We start from the raw sequence: 25,474 nt of genomic DNA, 5'->3' as shown, positions 1-25,474 counted from the left end.
GGGGGGAAGCCAGGGAGGATTTAGATCATGGGGTTGAAAGCAAACCACACGCTCCCCACCCAGACATTTTATCCAAAGGAAATGCTGTTTAATGAATACTAGGGTTTCCCCATGAGGGCAGCCTGTGGAAAAGACAGGGGTGGCCACGCTGATGCCACCTGGTACAGACAGGATGGCAGAAAACGAACGGGGCCAAGGATCCCACATCTCCCGTCCTGAGTCACCCCGGGGCACCAGCAGCGCAGGGACAGGGCCCACGGCCTGACTGCCACATGCTGCTTGCCCACCCTCTTGGAGGGAAGGCTTCCCCCATCTACACCCTTTGTGAAAGACTTTCCCTTTTTGAAAAAATTTTTTAAACGTTTATTTATATTTGTGAGAGAGAGAGAGAGCGCGCGCGAGCAGGGGAGGGGCAGAGAGAGAGGGAGACACAGAATCCGAAGCAGGATCCAGGCCCCGAGCTGTCAGCACAGAGCCCGACGCGGGGCTCGAACCCACGAACCGTGAGATCATGACCTGAGCCAAAGTCAGACGCTTAACCCACTGAGCCACCCAGGTGTCCCTGCTTCTCTAAAAAAAAAAAAAAAAAAAAAAAAATTGGGGGGCACCTGGGTAACTCAAGTCGGTTGGGTGTCCGACGTCAGCTCAGGTCATGATCTCACTGAGTTCGAGCCCCGTGTCGGGCTCTGTGTTCTCAGCTCAGAGACTGGAGCCTGCTTCAGATTCTGTGTCTCCCTCTCTCTCTGCCCCTGCCCCGCTCATGCTCTCTCTCTCTCAAAAATAAACATTAAAAAATAAAATGAAAAAAAGGGGTGCCTGGGTGGCGCAGTCGGTTGAGCGTCCGACTTCAGCCAGGTCACGATCTCGCGGTCCGTGAGTTCGAGCCCCGCGTCGGGCTCTGGGCTGATGGCTCAGAGCCTGGAGCCTGTTTCCGATTCTGTGTCTCCCTCTCTCTCTCCCCCTCCCCCGTTCATGCTCTGTCTCTCTCTGTCTCAAAAATAAATAAACGTTAAAAAAAAAAAATGAAAATGAAAAAAAAAGATTTTTAAATAATCTCTACACCCCACATGAGACTTGAACTCACAACCCTGATATCAAGAGTTGCATGCTCCACCGACTGAGCCAGCCAGGCACCCCTGAAGGGCCTTCCTAACGGGAGGGGAGCCAGGGGCTGCTGATGTCCAGCTGCACGCTCCCCGGGTGTGGGATCTGAAAAGAGGATCTCGTGGGGACCCTGGGATGGGTCACGGCTATCTATTATTGCACATGGCCTGGGATGAAACAATCAGTGTCTTACGCTGGTACCTGGGTTTGCATCTGGCCAAGTCCGAGCAGCCCAGGGAGAGAAGCATGCCTTTGGCGCTGGGATCCCTGGGTCCAGAGGGCAGCTCTCCCATCTACAAGCTGTGTGACCTTGGGTGGCCTTCATCTGTAACGTGGGAAGCACAGAAGCCCTGGCCCCAAGAACTCGGGGGCCAGACTGAGGGAAAGGCCTGCGTCGTGCCTCCTCTTCACGTGGCGGGGGCAGAGCTTGGTCTCTGCCTGTCCACCGACCTTTCCCCCTTCCTTCCTGAAAACGGGAATCCCGATCGTTCGTGCTGCTCCCAACTGCTATGACTGAACGGGGACACTGGGCCCTTCTGAGTCCCGAGAGATGAACTGGGCCATTCTGGTGGTCTCCTACCTCTTGCCAAGTCATGGCCAAGACACTGACCTGTGTGGCACCATCCCAGCCAACGAAACGTGAGGGGGTCTGCTAGGGTGGGATTGAGGGCTGCCTAGGAGGTTTCCTTCACTCTTAAAAAGAAACAAGGCAGAGATTTCTATTTTTCTCTGCCCTTTTAAACCGTGTGCAGGCTCTCTGACCTCAAGACACCCCAGGGGCAGCAGCGCAGCAAAGCCGGGCCAGGGAATGTTAACTTCCCCCGGCTCCTTTGACCAGCCCTGTTCTGGCGGTCGTAAAAATAATTACAATTCATAAGCGGTCCTCCACACGTAATCCTGGCTATTCTCAACATCCAGGTATTATTATTATTTTATGTCAAGACTCCTCCTTTTCTATAATAAATGGTATTTGTTTCACCCGCTGACTAAGGTCCCGGCCACGAGCAATTCCGGTGGGACGTGACCATAACCTCTCCCAGCTGAGCCCCGAGTCCCACCGGGGGGCTGGGGGCCGGAGGCCGGCTCCCGAGGGGTCAGTCTCCCAGAGTCAGAGAGGCCGCCACGGGCCAGGGTGCTGCCCAGTTACCCTCCATTTCATTTTTTGTAAAACTTAAATACGATGAAACGCACAAATCTACGGCTCTATCAAGATACAGAACATCCCCCATCTGCCCAAGGAAAGACACGGATTTTGTAGATTTGAAACCTCATGTTTTAAACTTAGCCTCATTGAGGCCTGCGGCAGGTTCAAAGGAAAATACAGAACAAGAGCAGCTCCCTGTGTCCCTGCACGTCAGTAGAGGACCGAACAGAGGGGCTTCTTTTGCCTTCCGTGCTCTTAACTGGCTTCCGAAGCTCTGTCTTTTCCCCAGCAGCTCATTTTCAGGCATGAGCCCAAGCACGACCCCAGGTCCCAGAAGAGCCTCCCACGACGTCTCGTGTAACCGAAAAGTCATTACGCACACAGGGGCTCCGACGCTTAGCTGTCCTGCTGCAAGACCGGCCCCTAAGATAGCGACGTCGGTCCGTGTCGCTAAGACGCCTCCACCGCAAACAGGACGGAGCCGAGGCCGACTCCAGCCACCTCGGGGACAGTGCGCTACCACGGACGGACGCTCTCCTGGTGGCACTGGTGACCCTGCACCATAACCACCCGCCCCCCAGAGCCAGCCGCTTTCCCTCACCAAACCCCGTTTTTGGAGCCGGGGCCGCATCCACCCGCACGTGCCGCAAAAACCCGATGAGCTGCCGGGTTAAGCGACCACGTCACACCCTCACTCAGGGTACAGTTCTCCCTGGGTCACATGACATTCCCCACGTGGCCGGTTTCGGACACCGACATTCCCACCGAATCTCTCTCCAGTCAGCCATTCTTCTTACGTGGTCTATTCTCCTTTGGCTCATCTGCCAACTTAGTTTGCGGAGTTCTCTAGCTGGGGTTCTCGGTGGGGACGACGTGTGCCCCCGGGGACGCGTGGCGATGTCTGGAGACATTCTGGGTGGTGACGACTGGGGAGGAGCCACCGGCATCTAGTGAGCAGAGGCCAGGGGTGCTGCCCAGGGCGGCCCCCCGTCCCCACAAAGTGTGACCCAACCCAGAACGTCAGCAGTGCCAGCTTGAGAAACCCTGGGTCAAACTAGCCCCTTGCTGGACTTGATGGGTGGCTCCCTCTGCAGTGTGCTCTGAGTCCCGCCTTCGCCTCCTCGGAACCCGACGAGCTGCCTACCAGCCACGTGAGCTTGGGCAGGTTCACAAAGCCTCACTCTGCCCACCTGCAGAATGGGAGCCAGCCCCCAGTTGCAAGGATTTGCTGGGAGGACTGTGTATTAGCAGCAACCCCTTTCAGTGGAGGCCACGACACCTGCCCGGGCAGGTTCTCCACTTCCACTTTCCTTTTTTTTTTTTTTTTTTTAAACATTTATTCATTTTTGAAAGACAGAGAGAGACAGAGCACAAGTGGGGGAGGGGCAGAGAGAGAGGGAAACACAGAATCCGAAGCGGGATCCAGGCTCTGAGCTGTCAGCACAGAGCCCAACTCAGGGCTCAAACTCACAAACCACGGGATCATGACCTGAGCCGAAGTCGGACGCTTAACTGACTGAACCACCCAGGCGCCCCCCCACCCGCTTCCACTTTCTTAGAGACATTTCCAGCTCTCTCCTCCAGTCCTGTTCTCTGTTCTTCTTCCCTCCTGTCCTACTGCTGTTTTTTCTCTCTCCCTCATCCTCCCTCCCTCCCCCTCCACCTCTCTCTCTCTCTCTCTCTCTCCTTCTCTCTCTCACACACACACACACACACGCACACACACAGAGTTGCATCTTTAGGTTTCCAATAGACTGGGACAAATATGTGACCTCCAAAATTAGCAAGACAGAGTAAAATTAATGTACTAAAATGAAGCAAGCAGAAGGAGTATATTATGTCACTTAGAAGGGCCGGATCATGTAAACTGGCCCGGTCAATTTGTATCTTTATGCCACATGACCAATAATACACGACCAATAATAAAAAGTAAATTGCATCTGCCACCAAGTTACTTGAAAACACGATGACAGCGGTCGGTACGCTGTAATCACCAGAACCGGCCAAGACCCTGCCTGGCTGCACCTCGTGGTGGGGGAGGTAACGGTCACCGAGGGGAGGCACAGGTCCCTTCTGGACCGCCTCTGTCACGGGGTGGTGTGGAGTCAGGCCGCGTGGATCAAAGCTCCAGCGGGTAAACGTGACACGTGTGTGTCACCGTGTTTCCAGCCACCACCAACAGCGGAGAGGGTCTCCAGCCACATAGGATGCACGCCCACACCTCCCCCGCACGGCCCCGGGCTCCTCCTCCCCGCTTGAGGCCCCGCCCAGCACTACCGCATACTCCGTGGTCCTTCCCCTCCCCTCCGCTGTGAGTTCCTCCGCTCATCTGCTCACCTTAGTCGTGCATTCCCCGCACTACCTGCTGGAGGCTGTTCCTTCCGTCGAAGGGTCTTTTCCAGCTCTTACAGGCCTGTGCCATCCTACTCGCGGTTAGGACTTACTCAAGTGGCACCTCTTCCGGGGAGCCCTCCAGGCCCTGCCACCCCAAGCAGGACTGGGGCCGCGCTAGTTCCCTATGCTTTGTGTCCACACCCGCCCTCGTTGGCAGGCCTCTGCCGCCTACGTGTGAACACGTGGGCAAGGTCTGTGTGCTGTGCCCGCTGGTATCCTGCCGCCCTAAGGACCAGGCCCAGAGCCCTTCCTACATGGCCATCCGGCCAGCACCCCCACAGGAGAGAATAAGGCACCAAACTGGGCAACGCAACTGAGTCTCCCCCACCTGCCCCTGCCCAGTGGGCACGACTTCCCAAACATCCATATACAGACGGCTCCAAGAGAGGCACTTAAAAACCAGTTCCCCAGGGGGGCTTAAGCTCAACCCCTTAAGCAACGGGTTCAGCTCTTGGTTCGCACGGCTCCTGAGATCCAGCCCCACCTTGGGCTCTGCACTGACACCATGAAGCCTACTTATGATTCTCTCTCCCTCTCTCTCTGCCCCTCCCCTGCTCTCTCTCCCTCTAAATAAATAAACTTAAAAAAAAATCCTCATCTCTCCTCTAGGGTTTGCCCTCACCCCATGTCCCACAGGACCCAGGGCCCAGGAAAGGAAATTCAAAGAACAGTAATTTGGGGGCGCCGGGGTGGCTCAGTCCGTTAAAACTCTTGATTTTGTCTCAGGGCATGATCTCACGGTTGGTTGGTAAGTTCAAGCCCCAAATTAGGCTCCATGCTGCCGGCCCAGAGCCTACTTAAGATTTTTCTCTCTCTCACAAATAAACATTTAAAAAATCAACAATTTTTTAAAAACATGGAAATTGGAACAATGGCGAGATCCCATGTCTCCCCACTGCCAACAAAGTTCCAATTACTTTTTTTTTTTTAATGTTTTATTTATTTTGACACAGAGAGAGACAGAGCATGAGCGGGGAGGGGCAGAGAAAGAGGGAGACCCAGAATCTGAAGCAGGCTCCAGGCTCCGAGCTGTCGGCACAGAGCCTGACGCGGGGCTCGAACTCACAGGCCGTGAGATCATGACCTGGGCCAAAGTCGGACGCTCAACCGACTGAGCCACCCAGGCGTCCCCCAATTACTTTTTTTACTGTTACATAATCAGTCTTGATAGGATGCCAACGAACAGCTACTGGAGTAAAAGTCTAGCCAGTCTTCTGGAAAACAACCTGCCTTTTACACACGAAGAATCGCGAATGTGTGTTTCTTCTTACCAAAACCACAATTTCACCACACACATGTTCCTCCAAGGTAGGAAGCTACAAAGGGACTGTAAAAATAAATTCTACCTCCACGGGATGGCACAATATGGAACCATTAAAAATCATGTTCTTCTGGGGCGCCTGGGTGGCGCAGTCGGTTAAGCGTCCGACTTCAGCCAGGTCACGATCTCGCGGTCCGTGAGTTCGAGCCCCGCATCGGGCTCTGGGCCGATGGCTCAGAGCCTGGAGCCTGTTTCCGATTCTGTGTCTCCCTCTCTCTCTGCCCCTCCCCCGTTCATGCTCTGTCTCTCTCTGTCCCAAAAATAAATAAACGTTGAAAAAAAAAAAATTAAAAAAAAAAAAAATCATGTTCTTCTGATACATGAATTTAGCAAAGTTGCAGGATACAAAATCAATGTACAGAAATCAGTTGCATTCTTATACACTAATAATGAAGCAACAGAAAGACAAATAAAGAAACTGATCCCATTCATAATTGCACCAAGAAGCATAAAATACCTAGGAATAAACCTAACCAAAGATGTAAAAGATCTGTATGCTGAAAACTATAGAAAGCTTAGGAAGGAAATTGAAGAAGATATAAAAAAATGGAAAAACATTCCGTGCTCATGGATTGGAAGAATAAATATTGTCAAAATGTCAATACTACCCAAAGCTATCTACACATTCAATGCAATCACAATCAAAATCGCACCAGCATTCTTCTCGAAACTAGAACAAGCAATCCTAAAATTCATATGGAACCACAAAAGGCCCCGAATAGCCAAAGTAATTTTGAAGAAGACCAAAGCAGGAGGCATCACAATCCCAGACGTTAGCCTCTACTACAAAGCTGTAATCATCAAGACAGCATGGTATTGGCACAAAAATGGACACATAGACCAATGGAATAGAATAGAAACCCCAGAACTAGACCCACAAACGTATGGGCAACTAATCTTTGACAAAGCAGGAAAGAATATCCAATGAAAAAAAGACAGTCTCTTTAACAAATGGTGCTGGGAGAACTGGACAGCAACATGCAGAAGATTGAAACTAGACCACTTTCTCACACCATTCACAAAAATAAACTCAAAATGGATAAAGGACCTGAATGTGAGACAGGAAACCATCAAAACCCTAGAGGAGAAAGCAGGAAAAGACCTCTCTGACCTCAGCCGTAGCAATCTCTTACTTGACACATCCCCAAAGGCAAGGGAATTAAAAGCAAAAGTGAACTACTGGGACCTTATGAAGATAAAAAGCTTCTGTGCAGCAAAAGAAACAACAAACAAAACTAAGAGGCAACCAACAGAATGGGAAAAGATATTTGCAAATGACGTATCAGACAAAGGGCTAGTATCCAAAATCTATAAAGAGCTCACCAAACTCCACACCCAAAAAACAAATAATCCTGTGAAGAAATGGGCAGAAAACATGAATAGACACTTCTCTAAAGAAGACATCCAGATGGCCAACAGGCACATGAAAAGATGCTCAACGTCGCTCCTCATCAGAGAAATACAAATCAAAGCCACACTCATATATCACCTCATGCCAGTCAGAGTGGCCAAAATGAACAAATCAGGAGACTATAGATGCTGGAGAGGATGTGGAGAAATGGGAACCCTCTTGCACTGTTGGTGGGAATGCAAATTGGTGCAGCCATTCTGGAAAACAGTGTGGAGGTTCCTCAAAAAATTAAAAATAGACCTACCCTATGACCCAGCAATAGCACTGCTAGGAATTTACCCAAGGGATACAGGACTACTGATGCATAGGGGCACTTGTACCCCAATGTTTATAGCAGCACTCTCAACAATAGCCAAATTATGGAAAGAGCCTAAATGTCCATCAACTGATGAATGGATAAAAAAATTGTGGTTTATATACACAATGGAGTACTATGTGGCAATGAGAAAGAACGAAATATGGCCCTTTGTAGCAACGTGGATGGAACTGGAGAGCGTGATGCTAAGTGAAATAAGCCATACAGAGAAAGACAGATACCATATGTTTTCACTCTTATGTGGATCCTGAGAAACTTAACGGAAACCCATGGGGGAGGGGAAGGGAAAAAAATGAGGTTAGAGTGGGAGAGAGCCAAAGCATAAGAGACTCTTAAAAACTGAGAACAGGGGCGCCTGGGTGGCGCAGTTGGTTAAGCGTCCGACTTCAGCCAGGTCACGATCTCGCGGTCCGTGAGTTCGAGCCCCGCGTCGGGCTCTGGACTGATGGTTCAGAGCCTGGAGCCTGTTTCCGATTCTGTGTCTCCCTCTCTCTCTGCCCCTCCCCCGTTCATGCTCTGTCTCTCTCTGTCCCAAAAATAAATAAACGTTGAAAAAAAAATTAAAAAAAAAAAAAAAAAACTGAGAACAAACTGAGGGTTGATGGGGGGTGGGAGGAAGGGGAGGGTGGGTGATGGGTATTGAGGAGGGCACCTTTTGGGATGAGAACTGGATGTTGTATGGAAACCAATTTGACAATAAACTTCATATATTGAAAAAAAAAATCATGTTCTTAAAGGGCACGTGACAACCGCCGGAGGAAGGAAATGCTCCCCATCACTTGTTAAGTAAAAAAGCAGCTCACAAAAACCACATGGGCCATAAAGCCTATTTAAAAAATGTACTGTAAAAAAAAAAAAAATGTACTGTATGCAACCAAAAATTACTGGGGGCAAATATACTAAAATGGAAACAGTGGTGAGACTGTGGACATTTCTTATTTTATTCTTTACATTTTCTGCAACATTTACATTACTGGAGAAAAAAAGATATTCAGAGAAGCCAACTGATTAGTTCTGACCAGTCGCTTCCTTCATTTTACATCCCCCACAGCCGCCGAGAGCCGACAGGGTTCGGCCTTGGGCCTAGAGGAGGTCTGAGCTCAGAATGGACCATCCAGCTACCACTCGTCAGCTAAAATACTGACGGTCCCCGAGGGAGCTCAGGGACTGTGTCACCAAGTGACCAGAACCCTGGCTAGTCTCCTCTGACTCCATTGCTAGCTTCCTCCCCCATCCCGCAAGCTGAATCTACTCTCTCTCTGAAGTCACACACTGGCCTGTGGTGAACGAACTGACCATCAGAGCAAAATCCTAATATGCAAGATGAATCCAGGGGCCCGACCAAAGCAGCAGACGGCAGGCAGCCCTCTGGGAAACCAACATCTCTGACGCATCACCCTCCCCGGCTTCTTTTTCTCATCCTTAAAGCACGGGCCAGAGATTTCGAGAACTTTCTTTGTAAGCAACGGAACTTCTTTTAAAGACTAAACCTATATGCAGTGTCGGTCAGCTGAAATCAGAGATGCTCTGGTTGAAGGGATGGAAGAGGCTTTCTCACCCTCCCCGGCAGAGGCCCCTGACATCCTCCCCAGGAGCTAAAACGAGATGATGTCTCCCGTTCCCGCTCTGCACACGCTCCTTAACTCTTCCATTCTCGACGTCTGCGGCAAGCTTACCGGTCGACAGCTATGACCCCCAGCGTGAGCATGCTGGCCGAGCTGATCAGCAGGTACAGAAGGGCGGAGAAGTTGCACCAGACCACGCCGAAGATCCATTCCCTCCGGATGGAGCTGGTGGCCACGAAAGGCAGCACCAGCACGGACAGCAGGAAGTTGGACAGGGTCAGGCTGAAGACGAACTTGTTGCTGAGGGTGAGGAGGTAGGACTTCTTGTACAAGGTGACCACGATGACCAGGTTGCCCAGGCAGACGAACACGGTGATGATGATGATGGCGACGAAGCTGGTGACGACGACCCCCTCTTCGCCACCCTCCTCCTCTGTGAGGTTACTCAGCTCCTTCCCGTGGCCGAGGGAGGAGTTGAGGCTCATGGTCAGGGCACCTCAGCGTGCGGTGGGCAGAGCATGCCGGACGACTAGAAAAAGAAGATGAGACCAGGGGACGGGGAAAGACTCGTCAAATCGCATCCTACGCACTGGAGAGAAGAGCAGCAGAGGCCCCCGTTCTCCTGCTAGTCCCGAGGCTCTCAGCCAGTCTTCCCCACCGGCCTGCTTTCTACAACCAACTTTCCGTGTGGCTCCACGTGTCTGCCTCCTTGAACGATGGGCTCGTCCAACCTAAACCATCCTATTCGTTTTCCCCAGGACCAGCGGTTCAAAACCTGTGACATCACTTAGGAAGCGGCGCCAGCCAGAGAGCCGATCCTCAGGCCCCAGCCGAGACAGGCTGGTCCCAGAGACCCGAGGTCCAGCCTAGGAGTCTGCGTTTGAAATGAGCAGGGGACAGGTGATTCTGTTTCAAACGCGCTGTGGACTGCTGCTTCGGGGCCCCCGCAACTCAGGGAGGTCCCTGAACCAGCAGCATCGGCATCACGGCAGCCTACGGCTCAGGCACGCCTCTGACTTCCTGAATCAGAATCTGCATTCTCACCCCAGTTGATTCGCGTGCCCACTAACGTCTGACAACAAGATTATCACAGGAGGGCGCCCGGGGGGGCTCGGTCAGTTAAGCGTCTAACTCTTGATCTTGGCTCAGGTCATGATCTCACAGTCGAGGGATTGAGACCCACGTTGAGACCCGCACGGGGCTCCCTGCCGCACGCGGAGCCTGCTTAAGATTCTCTCTCTCGCTGGGGCACCTGGGTGGCTCAGTCAGTTGAGCGTCCAGCTTCGGCTCAGGTCACGATTGCTCGGTCTGTGAGTTCAAGCCCCACATTGGGCTCTGGGCTGTCAGCACAGAGCCCATTTCAGATCCTCTGTCGCCCTCTCTGCCCTCCCCGCTTGCACGAGCAAAAATAAACATTAAAAAGAAAAGATTCTTTCTCCCTCTCGCTCTGACCCTGCCCTGCTCACACACATGGGTTCTCTCTCTCCCAAAATAAACAACTGAACACTTTTTGAAAAAGATTATCATAGGAACTATTCTGAGTTCTCCGAGCAGGGTTTCAACAAGCACAACTCATATTGAGACAGCATCACTCTTCTTGTGAGCAGTGGTGAAGGAGGGCAAGGAGCCAAGCACCAATTATAAATAGGTAGGTGCAGGCACAGTTTGAGCTCCCGGCCCACAGACACCATGCTCTACAAGGCACAGTCCCTGCTCCGAGACACTGGCTCAGAATCTCGGCTAAAGCTCAAGGTTAACAGGTGAACATTAAACCCTACAGATGCCTGTTTCCCCAAAACTGCCATCTACTTTGATCAGCCAAAAAATCCCACAGATCACTTCCTCCAGCGGCTCTGGATCCCAACAAACAGAAGACACCAGAAGGAAAGATTTCCTTTCCATGAGCCAGACGACAAGGACCCTGGTGCCTGAACTGCCCACCCACAGCATAGAGCCTTCCCCGCAGCCTCCGGGACCGACGCCTCTGTCCAAACACCTCTGGCCACAGGGAGGGGGCCCTTCTTCTGTTTCCAGCAGAAGAGGCAGCCTTTCTTCTGTTTCCAGCAGTCCTAAGTGCTGGCTAGAAAGCTTCCCTTTTCAGTGAGCCTGACGGCGGTGGGTCAGAACCACAAACCCGAGGCCTGCTGGCTGGAGCAGCACCAAATAATTCTTTTTTTTTTTTTAATTTTTTTTTTAATGCTTATCCATTTTTGAGAGAGGAGGGAGGAGAGGCAGAGACAGAAGGAGACACAGAATCCGAAGAAGGATCCAGGCTCTGAGCTGTCAGCACAGAGCCCAGCGCAGGGCTCGAACCCATGAACTATGAGATCATGAACCTGAGCCAAAGTTGGATGCCCAACTGACTGAGCCACCCAGGCACCCCAACTCCTTTTTTTTTAATGTTTATTATTTATTTTTGAGATAAAGAAAGCATGAGCAGGGGAGAGGCAGAGAGAGAGAGAGGAGGACAGAGGATGGGAAGCGGGCTCTGCGCTGACAGCAGAGAGCCCGATCTGGGGCTCAAACTCACAAACCGTGAGATCGTGACCCGGGCAAAAGTCAGACACTTAACCAACTGGGTGTTTGTTAACTCTTACAAGTAAATTATTAATTGATGTCTCGAAACCAAAGTCCTACATAAGCTTATTATTCTTAACTGTACAAGGGATAACATGGTGGTAAAGAAAACAGACTTCGAGTCATTAGACAAATGACGAACTGGGAGAAAATATTTATCACTTCTGTCACAGAGAAAGGACTAGTCGTTCTAATTTACAAATAATGCCAAAAAAAATAGAAAAGGTGAAAAACCAGAAACGTGAGCAAAAGATATAAACAGAAACATATGTAGCTCTCTGAGGAGTTCAGTGTTAACTAGGCTTTTGTGGGCATCATTTCACAGCACATACATCCATCAGATCGTCAAGTTGTATACCTTAGACTTACACGATGTTAACGTGTCAATTTGTATCTCAATAAAACTGGGCGCGAAAAGACGGAAACGGTTCACAGGAAGCGATAGACCAATCGTACTCAAACGTACAAAAAGATGCCCAGTTGCAATGAAAATAAGAGAAATGCACACAAAACTACACAAAGACACCGTTTCTTTCCTTTCACGTTCTGGTGGCGGGGCTGCAGGGAGAGGGGCATTCCCCTCTGTTCCAGATATGCGTGCAAAAGGGCAAAGCCCAGTGGAGGGGAAGGTAGCAATATCTAACAAAGCTACATACACACGTAGCCTGTTTCAGATTCTGTGTCTCCCTCTCTCTCTGACCCTCCCCCGTTCATGCTCGGTCTCAAAAATAAATAAACGTTAAAAAAAATTTTTCTTTTTAATTAATGCTGTAGAAGTAAATATAAAATGGCTCTGTAGTGAATTTCCACATTCTCAAAATAAACACTCAGTGAAAGTGAGTGCATACAATTCACAATGAGGGGGCGTCAACAAAACAAACAAACATACAAAAACAGCAGAATTGACATTCCAAGAACTTAAATTAATAGAAAAAGATGAAGGAGACTATACACACAATTAAAAGCTTTAAAAAGAAAAGAGGTAAGAACCATAATGAAAGAATAAGACATGAAACAGAACCAAACAGAAATTACAGAAATTAAAATTTTAGTTATCAACATTGAAAACTCAATGGTCATGCTGCACGGCAGATTTAGCTAAAGAGAAAGATAGTAAACTAGAAGACAGCTCTGAGGAAGTTACCCCGAATGCGATTAAAAGATTAAGAAACTGGGGCGCCTGGGTGGCGCAGTCGGTTAAGCATCCGACTTCAGCCAGGTCACGATCTCGCGGTCCGTGAGTTCGAGCCCCGCGTCGGGCTCTGGGCTGATGGCTCAGAGCCTGGAGCCTGTTTCCGATTCTGTGTCTCCCTCTCTCTCTGCCCCTCCCCCGTTCATGCTCTGTCTCTCTCTGTCCCAAAAATAAATAAACGTTGAAAAAAAAAAAAAAAGATTAAGAAACTGAAAATAGGAAATAAAAGTCAAGACTCATGAAGGACAGGATAAAAAGATACAACATATGTTCAACAGAAGTGGCAGCAAGAGACATTAACGAGAACACGGGTAGCAAACACTGCTGGGTGCCTACCCAACAACCACTCTGGTTTTTCTCCTCACTGGCAGACCTCTTACTTCGTTTTGGTGTCCAGTCCTTCTCCCAGTGACTCAGAAGGTTGATCCCATCCCCAGTTTGGGGAGCTAGATCCCGGTAAGTCTAAAGTAATCACTGTGTCCCTTCTCCTTGCAATTCTGGCAAAGAAGTCGGAAAGAGATGTCTGGGGATAAACAGGGTGGAGAAGGGGATATCTAGGAAAAGCTGCTTTGATCTCACAAAGACATTGGGAAGAAAACTCTTTTCCTAATGGCCCTAATGGCAAAGAAAGCACAGACAGAGCAAAGGCAGCCATCTTGGCATCCTCAGATGCTAAGTCAGCAGAGAGCTGGATCCTTGGGCTGCCGGATTAACAGATGCTCAAGTCACTGCATCCTGGCCTCTTGTTATGTGACATACACATTTTAATGATATATCTTAATCTACTTAATGTGAAATAACATATTTCTTAAAATGACCTTGAGATCTATTTTCATTGAGGCTTCCGTTACTTGAGTCAAAAGCATCCAATTTACAGTGGGTTGGGTCTACACAGTATTTAAAGATATGACTGAACATTTTCTAGAGTTAAAGAAACATACGAGTCCTCAGAATGAAAGGGCGTATCAAATTCTAAGAGTAAATCAGAAAAAAGTCTGCACAAGGCACATCACAATGAAAAATGTCAAACACCAAGATACAGAGAAAAACAGGAAAAGCAAATTTTTCTATAAAGAAGTAACAATTAGGGGCACCTGCGTGGCTCAGTCTGTTAAGCGTCCAACTTCGGCTAGGATCATGATCCATGATCTCGCCGTTCCAGAGTTCGGGTCCTACGTCCGGCTCTGTGCTGACAGCTCAGAGCCTGGAGCCTGTTTCGGATTCTGTGTCTCCCTCTCTCCCTCTGCCCCTCCCCTGCTTGCATTTGGTCTCTCTCTCGCTCTCTCTCTCTCAAAAATAAACATTAAAAAAATTTAAAGAAGTACCAACTAGATAAACAGCAGCCTCTTCTTTTGAAGAAAACAGAAAACAGAGGCCAGAAAAGCATGAAACGCTCTCTGTAAAGTGCTGAGGAAAAGAACTCTTGTGCTAAAGTTCTACATTATCATTCAAGAGAGGGCACGATCTACTTTGAAGCAAACAAAACCTGAACGTTTACTAATAGTCCCTGACTGAAAGATCCACTTAAAGACACATTTCATGAAGGAACCCAAATCCAAAACTAAGGGGCAGGGCGCAAGAAGCAACTAACTGTTAGAAAAGAAACTGGTAACTATACGGCTAAATCTAAATAACAACTGCAAAAAAAAAAAAAAAAAAAAAAAATTTTTTTTTAATTTAAAAAAAGTCAAACAGCAACAATAAATCTTATACAAACAGCTAATTTGGGAGCTTTTGAAAACAGGCCGAAATGAAAATACAAAGCAAAATGGGAGCTCTTAAAGGCATGGTTAGAGTAGAAATAACCCAGGTGGGTAGGTACTCGGGGCGGAAATTTTGGTTCCGGCTGTCTCCCCAGCACCCGGACAAGTGCCTGGCACACGGTAGGGAAACTCCATCATTGTCGGTACACGAATGACTAGCTGCTGAAGTTCTGTTATCGTTAGGTCAAATACGAGTGCCAACAATGCGAAGGTAACCACTAAAAGCATAAAAACAGGACGCAAAAGTTCCGATCCAAAAGAGAAGGGAAAAAGCGAATAAAGCTCCACTTGCCCTTGTTCCCCGCCAGTGGCCCCAGGCTGGCTCACTAGTGAACCAGAGGCCCAGAGAAGGACTGTGGGGCCCAAGCTGCAGTGGGGAGGCACAAGCCCCGGCAAATCTCCCAGGGGGGGGCACCTTTCACGACCCAGAGAGAGGGCGTCCTGGCAGGCAGCCGGCTTACCCAGGGCCTGACAAGCCGGGGCCCATGGAATGGAAGGAAATGCACGCGTTGACTCACATCTCGGCTCTGCGGGGCCCCTCTGCTGCCAGACCCACGGGGGCGTCAGCACTCCCACACTCCTGTGTCCTGCCCTGTGCTGCGACTCCCAGAGACAGCCCGAGCGTCACGTGACTGGGGTTCTACCAAACCTGTCAGAGGTTACTCCGGGCTGAGAGCTCGCCCTCTCAGGTCACCAGGGAAGGCTCACCTGTCTCCTCCGCCGTGGCTCAGTGCGGCATGGCCCTTCCTCCTTCGGAACCGCCTCGGTCCTCTTGGCCATTCCCGGGGACGGTGAACGGCCTACTGGACTAGACTGCTGGCAATGGCTTCGGGTCATTCAAAGCCAGATTTTGACACTGAAGCGAGCGATCAGTGTCATTTTGGCTTAAAAAACAGGCAACCGGGGGGCGCCTGGGTGGCTCAGTCGGTTGAGCGTTCCGACTTCAGCTCAGGTCATGATCTCGCGGTCTGTGAGTTCGAGCCCCCCGTCGGGCTCTGTGCTGACAGCTCGGAGCCTGGAACCTGTTTCGGATTCTGTGTCTCCCCCTCCATCTCTCTGCCCCTCTCCTACTCATGCTCTGTCTCTCTCTCTCTCTGTCAATAATAAACACTAAAAAAAAAAAGTTTTTTTTTAAACACAAGGCTATCAAATCTGGGCGGCTCAGTCGGTTAACTGTCTGACTTCGGCTCAGGTCATGATCTCACTGCTCGTGGGTTGGAGCCCCACATCGGGCTCTGTGCTGACAGCTCGGAGCCTGGAACCCACTTCAGATTCTGTGTCTCCCTCTCTCTCTGCCCTTCCCCCACTTGTGCACACACTCGTTCTCTCTCTCTCTCTCAAAATAAATGTGAAAAATATTAAAAAACAACAACAAGGCAACCTTACAGAATACTGAGTCAGGTATCTATTGTGTTTTATAAATTGGTTTGCATGGTAATTTCCACGAAGGAATTCTAGAAGTACCTTGATTTGCAAAAACAGAATTACTACAATGTAAGGGTGGGCTCTCTCTCTTGTTTGTGCAAATTTGGATATTTAAATTTTTTTATGTTTTATGTTTTATATTAGAGAGAGAGAGAGAGAGAGAGCAGAGTGCGAGCAGGGGAGGGGCAGAGAGATGGAGACAGAATCCGAAGGGGGCTCCAGGCTCTGTGAGCTGTCAGCACAGAGCCCGACGCGGGGCTCGAACTCATGAGCGATGAGACCATGACCTGAGCCAACGTCGGATGCCCAACCGACTGAGCCACCCAGGCGCCCCAGTGCAAGTTAGGAGGTTGACGGTCTCCCCTCAGATTCTTACCTAGAACTCTGATGTTAATCAACTTGCAGTGGGCATCCTTCCTGCCCAGACTGCAGTCGCCCTGAACTTGCCAGAAAAAGATGACGTGGCCTGGGGGTTAAGTGTATAGACACTAAGCCAAGCTGCCTGGGTTTGAAGCCCGGCAACTCTACTTCTTAGGCCCATGAGCTCAGTCGACTTCTGTTCCTCATCTGTAAGAAGACGATCTTCCTCACGGTTACGGTGAGGTCCGGGCGAGTTTCCGCCGATTTCTACCAAGCGCCCGGAACAGGATGTGGACGAGCGAGGTCTGGCCGCGCGCTCGTGGGAGCGCCCAAGGAGCTTGCTGATTTCACTGAGGGAAAGGACCCTTCCTGCATGTTTTGGCCACGGCCACGTGGCCCAGGACTCTGGCTGGAACAGCTCAAGGACAGACTCGCTCCCACGGGTTGGGAGGCTGACGGGACGCGGGCCGGGGCGGCTGCGGTGGCGGCCGCATGTGGCACCGTGAGCAGAGCTGAGGGAATGACAGCAAGAGAGGGAGGCACCGGGAAGGGGGGGAGAGAACGCCGTGAGCCCGGCCACGCGTGCGGGCCCAGTAACCTGAGATTCCAAATCCTCTCCTTCCCTCGGGTGCCCTTTCTCCTCCCGTGAGGCTAAGCGGGCTGGGTTTCTGACACCTGCAACTTCGAGAATCCCAACTGATACTCTGATCTGCCACGATCCGCACACAAAACGGCAAGACCCCCACCTTTTTGGACATCGGTACCAGGAACCTTCTCCTCTTCAAGGTTAGGCCGACTCCTCAGGCACAGCTCTGCCTACCTCAGCCTCCTTCTTAACACCTTATCCTTTCCTTCCTGCTGCAGCCCCGCGGCCACCGGTGCCGTGGACTGTCGTAGGGCACCCCCAGCGTGCCGCCTCTTTGGGATCAGGAGATCCGTGGCCCAGTCCACAAGCCGCTACAAAGAAAGGGAGGCCTTCCCTGCCCCCCCCCCCCAGCGCCACTTAGAAGTGAGGCCACCAAAGGGACGCCCGAGAGCCCGAGACAACGGGCCCAGGCTCAGGTGGGTGCTGGGAGACCACGGTGATCGGAAGGTGGCAGTTCTCTTGACACCTATCTAACAAGGGGTTGCTGGACATGACAAGACACATCCGTCCTCCCCAGAAGTCTTCTCTAGAAAGACAGTTTCTTTCAGCATAAGGCAGAAGGTTCTCTTCTTTCTTAAATATACCCGAGCGGGAGTGGTTCCCGCTCTCCTCCACAGCCACCCACCTTTATGAAGAGCCTGAGCAGCCTGGAAGCTGGGACCGCCAGATGCCCTCTCCTAAAGAAATTCAATGCTGGGGCACCGGTGGGGGGGGGCTCAGTGGATTGAGCGCCCAACTCCGGCTCAGGTCATGAGCACACAGGTTGCGAGTTCGAGCCCCCGTGTCGGGGTCGGTGCTGATGGCTCAGAGCTCGGAGCTGGCTTCGGATGCCGTGTCTCGCTCCCTCTCTGCCCCTCCCCCGCCCACGCTCTGTTTCTCTCTCTCTCAGAAATAAACAAACATCAAAAATTTTTAAAAAAACAACAACAAAGGAGTATTTCCTAAACACCACTTCAAACAAGCCCAGGCGAGGTCACTGTCGTGCTATTTCGGCAGCTCTCTCAGGGGCTCTTCAGGTCAGCACCTCCCAGCGCTTTTTACACATCAATCACCAGCCGGAGGGGGAGACGGGAAGAAGGTTCTAATAACTACCTTGTGGTGCACAAAGTAACTGAGATAGACAGTAAGCCCCCACCCCTCCAACCTATAAACCAGACCACACACCTTGCTGAGAGCCAGAGAGAGATCACAAGATCCCGGGGTCTCCTCCTCCCCTCCCTGGCACTCACATGAAAAGTGTCCCAAACACGGCAGGTGCAGCAACTTCGCCTCTGTGGGGACAGGGATGCCCGCACAGCCAGCCCAGAGCCTTATTACCACGCACAGGGCACTCGGCCCTTGTCCCCACAAGGGCACCACAAACCCAGGAATGTTCTGGTTCAACATCTCTCACTTCGCATGTAAAGCAGGCCTGAGCTGTGGTCTGCTTGGGAAAATGCACGAGCCCTTTTTCTGCACCAGCAGAAGGGGGGGAAAAAAAACTACAGTCAGAACCCCAAACGACCTTACGTTCTCAGTCCCCGACTGAGCTCTTGGTTTGCCAGCGGGAAAGACCTGGCTTTGGTCCCCTCTGCATGGACATTATCCCCCTGAGCGCCTCACTGTCCTTCACAACAGCCGTCTGTAGAGACTGGAAGGCTGGAGCTGGGGTTCTTCACTGACTGTGATCCTGCCCACAGGGGTCAACGATGAGTCTGCCTGATGTCTTTCCAAAACCAATTTCTTGTTCCTCAGCATAGACCTTCCCCGAGGCTGGGTCCTTGATCCGTCCCTTTCTCCCAATACGCTTGAGAATCACATCCATTCCCAGAGTGTTGCTTGATTATTTTTAACTAATAATAAACAGTGTGTGCAAAACCCTGTGCAACATACAATGTGTCCTCACCTGCGTCATCTCATTAGATCTCCTGGGTAACTTTTAGAGAGAGGAATTACTCTTCTCCCCATTTCAGAGAGGCAGCGAAACATATGGTTAAAAGCATGAACTCTGGAACTAGAGGGCCTGGGTTCAAATCCCAGCTCCACTACTTACTGGCTCCGTGACCTTGACATGTTACTTAAACTCTCTGGGCACCGGCTTCCCCTTCTGTAAAATGGGGATAATACTCTTGCTCAGGCACCTGCCTCACAAGGTTGGTGGGAGAAGTCAATGAGTTAATATTTGTACGGTGCTTAGAATAGTGTCTAGAACCACATCAGTGTTTGTTAAATAGATAAGATGGGGAAACTGAGGCTCAGAAAGGTTAAGAGCCTAGTTCAAGAGAACAATAAGTAGTAAACTTGGTCCTGTGGCTGTGAGACTACCATCTGTCTTCCATCCAGCCACTTAGCACAGGAGAAGCTTCGGCATGGCATGGCCTCATCTACATTCCAGATTTCTGACCCACCAACCCCTTCAAGGGCCTTCCGTTGCAGCCAGCTATGCTGTGTGCTCTCGTTTCCCATCCTCTTTGCTTCTGCCTGTCCTCTACACGGAATGCTCTCCCCGTTTGTGGTATGGATGAATAAAGATGTACTAAATCTAAGATATGTTCCTGATCTACTGGTCTAATAACTTTATTGAAAGAGGAAAGGAAACAAACAGGTAAATGGGGCAGCGGGAGACTGAAGCCTAAAGAACAAACAAAAAATATACCAAGTCACGACATGGAATTTGGCAATGATTTCTCGGATGCGACATCAAAGGCACAGGCAGAAAGAAAAAACAGACAAACTGGACTTCATGAAGATTTAAAAATCTGTACATCCAAGGATACTGTCCACAGAATAAAAAGGCAACCCACAGAATGAGACAAAACATTCGCAAATCATGTATCTGATTAGGGATTAATATCTAGAATATATTAAGAACTCCTAGGGGCGCCTGGGTGGTGCAGTCGGTTAAGCGTCCGACTTCAGCCAGGTCACGATCTCGCGGTCTGTGAGTTCGAGCCCCGCGTCGGGCTCTGGGCTGATGGCTCAGAGCCTGGAGCCTGTTTCCGATTCTGTGTCTCCCTCTCTCTCTGACCCTCCCCCATTCATGCTCTGTCTCTCTCTGTCCCAAAAAAAATAAACGTTGAAAAAAAAAAATTAAAAAAAAAAAAAAAAAGAACTCCTAAAATTCAGCCACAACCAAAAACATCCCATGTCCAAAAAAGATATATAAATGGCCAACAGGCACATGAAAGATGCTCAGCATCACTGAGCATCAGGAAGAGTAAATAAAACTACAAGGAGATACCATCTCATACTCATAAAATGGCTACTATAAGGGGGAAAAAAAAACAAAAACAGAAAATAACAAGTCTGGGTGAGGACATGGAGAAATTAGAGCCCTTCTGCACCACTGGTGGAAACATAAAATGATAGGGGTGCCTGGGTGGCTCAGTTGGTTAAGCGACCAACTTCGGCTCAGGTCATGACCTCACGGTTCGGGAGTTCGAGCCCCACATCAGGCTCTGTGCTGACAGCTCGGAGCCTGGAGCCTGCTTTGGATTCTGTGTGTTGTGTCTCTCTCTCTCTGGCCCTCCCCTGCTTGTGCGCTCGCGCGCTCTCTCTCTCAAAAATAAATAATAAAACGTTAAAAAAAATTGATAAAGCCACTGTGGAAAACAGCATGAAGTTTTCTCAAAAAGTTAAATATGGAATTATCATACAATCCAGCAGTCCCGCTTCTGGTGATAAACCTCAAATAATTAAAAGCAAGGTCTCAGGGCACCTGGGTGGCTCGGTCGGTTAAGCGGCCGACTTCGGCTCAGGTCACGATCTCGCAGTCCGTGAGTTCGAGCCCCGCGTCGGGCTCTGGGCTGACGGCTCAGAGCCTGGAGCCCGTTTCAGATTCTGTGTCTCCTTCTTTCTCTCTCTTCCCCCGCATATGCTCTGTCTCTCTCTTCAGAAAAATAAATAAATGTTAAAAAAAAAATAAAAAATAAAAAAAGCGAAGTCTCTAAGAGATACTCGTACACCCGTGTTCCTAGCAGCATGATGCACACCAGCTAAAATGTGAAGCAGCCCAAGTCAGCCCTGACTGATGACTTGACAAGAACCCACGGTATACCCACATGATGGACTGTTAGCCTCCAGAAGGAGGCTCTGACAGAGGCTCCCGCACGGGGGAACCTGAAGGGCCCTATGCTGAGTGAAAGAAGCCAGTCAGTCATGCAAGGGCAAATACGCATGGTTCCACTTACACGAGGTGCTCGCAATAGTCGAAATTACAGCCAGAAGGCAGAATGGCGGATGCCAGGAGCCAGGGGAGGGAGGAAGCTGGTGAATGGGGTTAGTTTTACAAGATGAGGAGCGTTCTGGGGACGGGTGGCAGGAACCGGTGCCCAACGTGACGGCAGTCGATACCGCTGAATCGCGCACTTGAAAATGGCCACGAGGGCACGTGCATGGGAGATGTACTTAGCACAATAAAGACACGGAAGAACCTATTTATCGGGGTTGCTTCTCTTGAACTCCTCTCCCCACAGGGTGTGGAGAGTCACGAAGCGAAGGAGGCAGCGGCTATCTTCACCCGGTGAGGATGACGGTGACAAGGAGGAGGGCCGTAGGCGGCGTCCAGAGTAACCTCCAGGCAGCAGGGGGCGTGGGCCGTGTGGGGCGTGGGCGGGTGACTCCTCACGAGCTCCTCGCCCCGGCGGCCACTTCTGGCGGCCACTTCCGCGGCCGGATGCACTAAAGGCACGCGCCCATCGCGCTGCACCCTCCCCAGAGCACATGGTGAAACAAAACTCAGCTTCGTGCTCCTCAGACTCCTCTGTGGCCGTTTGGGTTGCGCACTTTGGAGACTGTGAGGCACACCGCATACTAAGCCAACTTGGACTCGGAGCCACACACTGTCAGCTGAGTTCTTTCAAAGGGCCACTGGCCTCCCTCCCAGGCCGCCGTCGGCAACCCCGAACGCCGCCAGCATCTCCCCGTCAACACGGACGGGGGACGGTCCATCGCAGCCTCCCGGAAAGTTGGCCAACAACCGGTTGAAGCCGCGATGAAGACAACTCACCAGGGGAGAGTCCTAGGTCCCGAGAGAAAAGCGCTTTAGGGAGAGGAAGCAGCAGCGGTTTCACCACAGCTCTGGGCAAAACATTCAGCAGCCTGAAGGTGGAGCACGACCCGACCAGAGAGACGCCCAGCTGTACACAAGGCAGCTGTCTCTCCTCTGCCAGGCCACCGGCCACCCCGGCCTGCACCACAAGATTCCCCGAGGGGGCGGGAAACAAGGGCAGACACGCCAGCTTTTCCAGGGCAGGCTCGGGAAAGCCTCCACAGCACTGGCCCACGGCCACCCTGCCTGGAGCTGGGATCCAGGCAGCTCCGGGAGGCGAAGCTGGGTCACCCCAGGTCAGGACACCCGAGGCTGCTCCTCTTACCTGACGCTGAGGCCAAAGGTGGCTGTGCTGGGCCAAGGGTCTGGTCACGATCCCCTGCTCAGGCAGAGAGGCGCCAATGCCACTCCCGACTCAATACACCCAACTGGCTACTCGACAGCTCCAGTCGGACGTCACGGGCATGGCAAGCCTAGCACGTCCGAAACCAGACTTCAAATCTCTCAGACCTGCCGGTTCCACATTCTTCCTCATCTCCTGTTATGGTTCCCCCATCCTCCCAGGCCCTAAACCTGGGAGTCTCTCCTGACTCCTCACCTTCTCTCGCTTCTCCTATCTGGTTCATGAACAAATCTACAGGCTCTAATTTTGAAATGTTTCTAGAATTCAACTATGTCTATCTCTGCTACCATCACTCCGGCCCAGGCTTTGTTGTATCTTCTCGGGATTACTAAAATAGCTTCCTCGCTGGCCTACCTGCGTCTGCCACTGCCCCCATTCTCAACACAGTCCCCAGATGAGCCTGTTCAAACAGAGGTCAGAACAAATGAACAAGCCACGGCTTTACTCAGAATGCCAAAAAGGATCCCCAGATCACTCAGAACATGCCCCACAGTTTCCTACGTGATCCGGCTCTCCCTTACTGCTCCAACCTCATAATAAAAATCGCTTTTTACACCCACTCCAACCACACTGGCTTCCTCACTATTTCACAGACACATCAAGCATGTATCTACCTCAGGGCCTTTGTACTTGCTGCTTCCTATGCCCGAAATGCCCTCAGCCCAGAGTTCTTTGTAGGTTGCTCTCCCACTCGAAATCTTAACTTAAATCACCTTTTTGGCATGGCATTCCCACCCCCACACTACCTTTCATACCCCTCTCCCATACTCTGTGGCCCCATTCTCTTCCTTACTTTTTCTTAGTGCACATGTACATGCTCGTTAATCTGTTAATGCCTTTCTCTCCCACGAAACTGTATGCTCCATGAGTGCAAGGAATTCTGGCCTACAAACTTCTTCACTGGCACCCAGAACAGTGACTGACAACGAACAGGTACACAATATACGTGATAAATAACTGAATATATGAATGAGCCACGGGACACTGGGCATCCTGGCATAGCAGGCATTTCTGGCTCTGCAGACACAACAGCCACTATTCATTATCCAGTCGATACCCCCTTTCCCCTCTCAACACAACTCTCACTTGACACGGGGCACTAAACGTGCCCACGAAAACAGACTCCCTGTACAGAGCCTGAGCGGCCATCAGACCCAGTTTCAATCAACAAATGTCTACAACGTGGCCAAAGGCTATCCACTTCCTGGGGGACAGACCCAGCTATGGCTCCCGCCCTTTTTCCTTTCCCCTCCCTCCCGACTGGAACTCAAACCCGATGCTCACAAGTGAGGCAGCCACCCTCTGACCAGGTAGCTGGAAGTCCCAATGCAATCAGTTTGTGGCCCAAACCACATCCCGAACTGCGAGGCCTCCGTGCCCAGGCATGCCAGTCAACCACTTTTTGGTTAAGTCCTTGTAGCACAGTCTCCCCTGCACGCCACGTAGAGCAACGCCAACTTGACACGTAGGTCAAAGGTGAGAAGAGAGACGTAGAGGAAGGCAAACGCTGCTGTGCGTGAATGTGCAATCCGATTGCTGGTAAGAACTGGTGCCGTGGGGTCTTCGTCCATCTGTCCGTCTTCTTCTCCCACCTGCCCCATCCCCTTCCCCTCGACCCCACAGTGATCCTAACTCGTTCGCCCTTTTCCATGATAACTCTATACAGAATCAAAGACTCTAAGCAGTAGGAAGAGAGGGCCTCCACTAAAAAGTTCTTTTCCAAAAGGGCACTAGAAGCTCAGCTAATCCTTGGAAATGCCTCATGTGGGATAGCTGAGTTTTATGAATTGATGGGGTTTTTTTCACCTCAAAATAGCAAAACTCTTTATTTTAAACCTTTAAGCAAAATTATGAAAATCTAGCATACGTTTCTGTATATTTTAAAACAAAGGATACGAAACATGGTAATTTTCATGACGATGGCTCAAGGCCGTTAAGTACCAAGATAAATGGAATTTTGATTTGGAAAAGACCTTAGAGATCAATTCTAATGCAACTGCCTTCTTCTGAAACCTCAGGGAAGACTGTTACACTTGCCCAGTTACTCAGCAGGTGAATTTCCACCGTGAGCCATCGACGCAGGATCAGAAATACAGTGATTCCCTCCAGTTAGATGAGGTAAGGGTATATCCTCTTACACCAGATGCGCCTTTAAATTCTCTACTTCCTTCTTACACTTTCTCTGCAACTTTTTTCAACTTCCTGCTTCCCCTTTTCCTACACAAAGTATACTTAACTACAGTTTTCCTCGTCTAGCTTATTAAAAGTCTGCGAATATTCTGCAAGAGCAAATAACATCTCGGGGGAGCGCGTCAGTGCAAAGATCTCCAACTATGGCCTCTGTCATACATATACGTCATTTCCTCCTGTGCCTTTGGGGACAGGTGATTTTCTACTTCTCAACACTCTACCATGTAAGTAACATAAGAACTGTATGTATATGGCTTAGGTAACTGTAGCATGTTCCAGAAAAACAGGGACCCCTGAAACAGCTCAGAGCTCAGTATCTAATTTTAGTATTTTTTAAGTAGTAAGAGGGAAACTGCTGAATTTAAAAGCTAAGGTTGTTGAGCCCCATTGAATTTTATGCCACCAGAAAGCTGGATATAGCAGTTAAATGTATACTGGACGTCTAACAATTTCCAAAAGGCCAAGCCTAGAAAGTAGGAACTTTTTTTTTTTTTTTAATTTTTTTTTTTTTAATTTTTTTTTTTTCAACGTTTATTTATTTTTGGGACAGAGAGAGACAGAGCATGAACGGGGGAGGGGCAGAGAGAGAGGGAGACACAGAATCGGAAACAGGCTCCAGGCTCTGGGCCATCAG

The 25,474-nt window shown here is 50.3% G+C and overlaps 1 protein-coding gene across 1 annotated transcript in view; it reads right to left on the bottom strand.

The window, feature by feature from the left end:
* GPR161 (G protein-coupled receptor 161) overlaps nt 1–15,132 on the bottom strand; it is a 40,969-nt gene extending 25,837 nt beyond the window's left edge. The window contains 2 exon segments of the mRNA XM_045453043.1: nt 9,367–9,784; nt 13,361–15,132. Of these exon segments, the coding sequence (XP_045308999.1) occupies nt 9,367–9,740 (374 nt within the window). The 5' untranslated portion in view covers nt 9,741–9,784; nt 13,361–15,132.
* Nucleotides 15,133–25,474: the final 10,342 nt, after the last annotated feature.

The sequence above is a fragment of the Leopardus geoffroyi genome, chromosome C3, assembly GCF_018350155.1.
Source record: "Leopardus geoffroyi isolate Oge1 chromosome C3, O.geoffroyi_Oge1_pat1.0, whole genome shotgun sequence".
NCBI lineage: Eukaryota > Metazoa > Chordata > Mammalia > Carnivora > Felidae > Leopardus > Leopardus geoffroyi.
The sequence above is the reverse complement of the archived record's forward strand: the minus strand, read 5'-3'. Positions and strand labels throughout refer to the sequence as shown.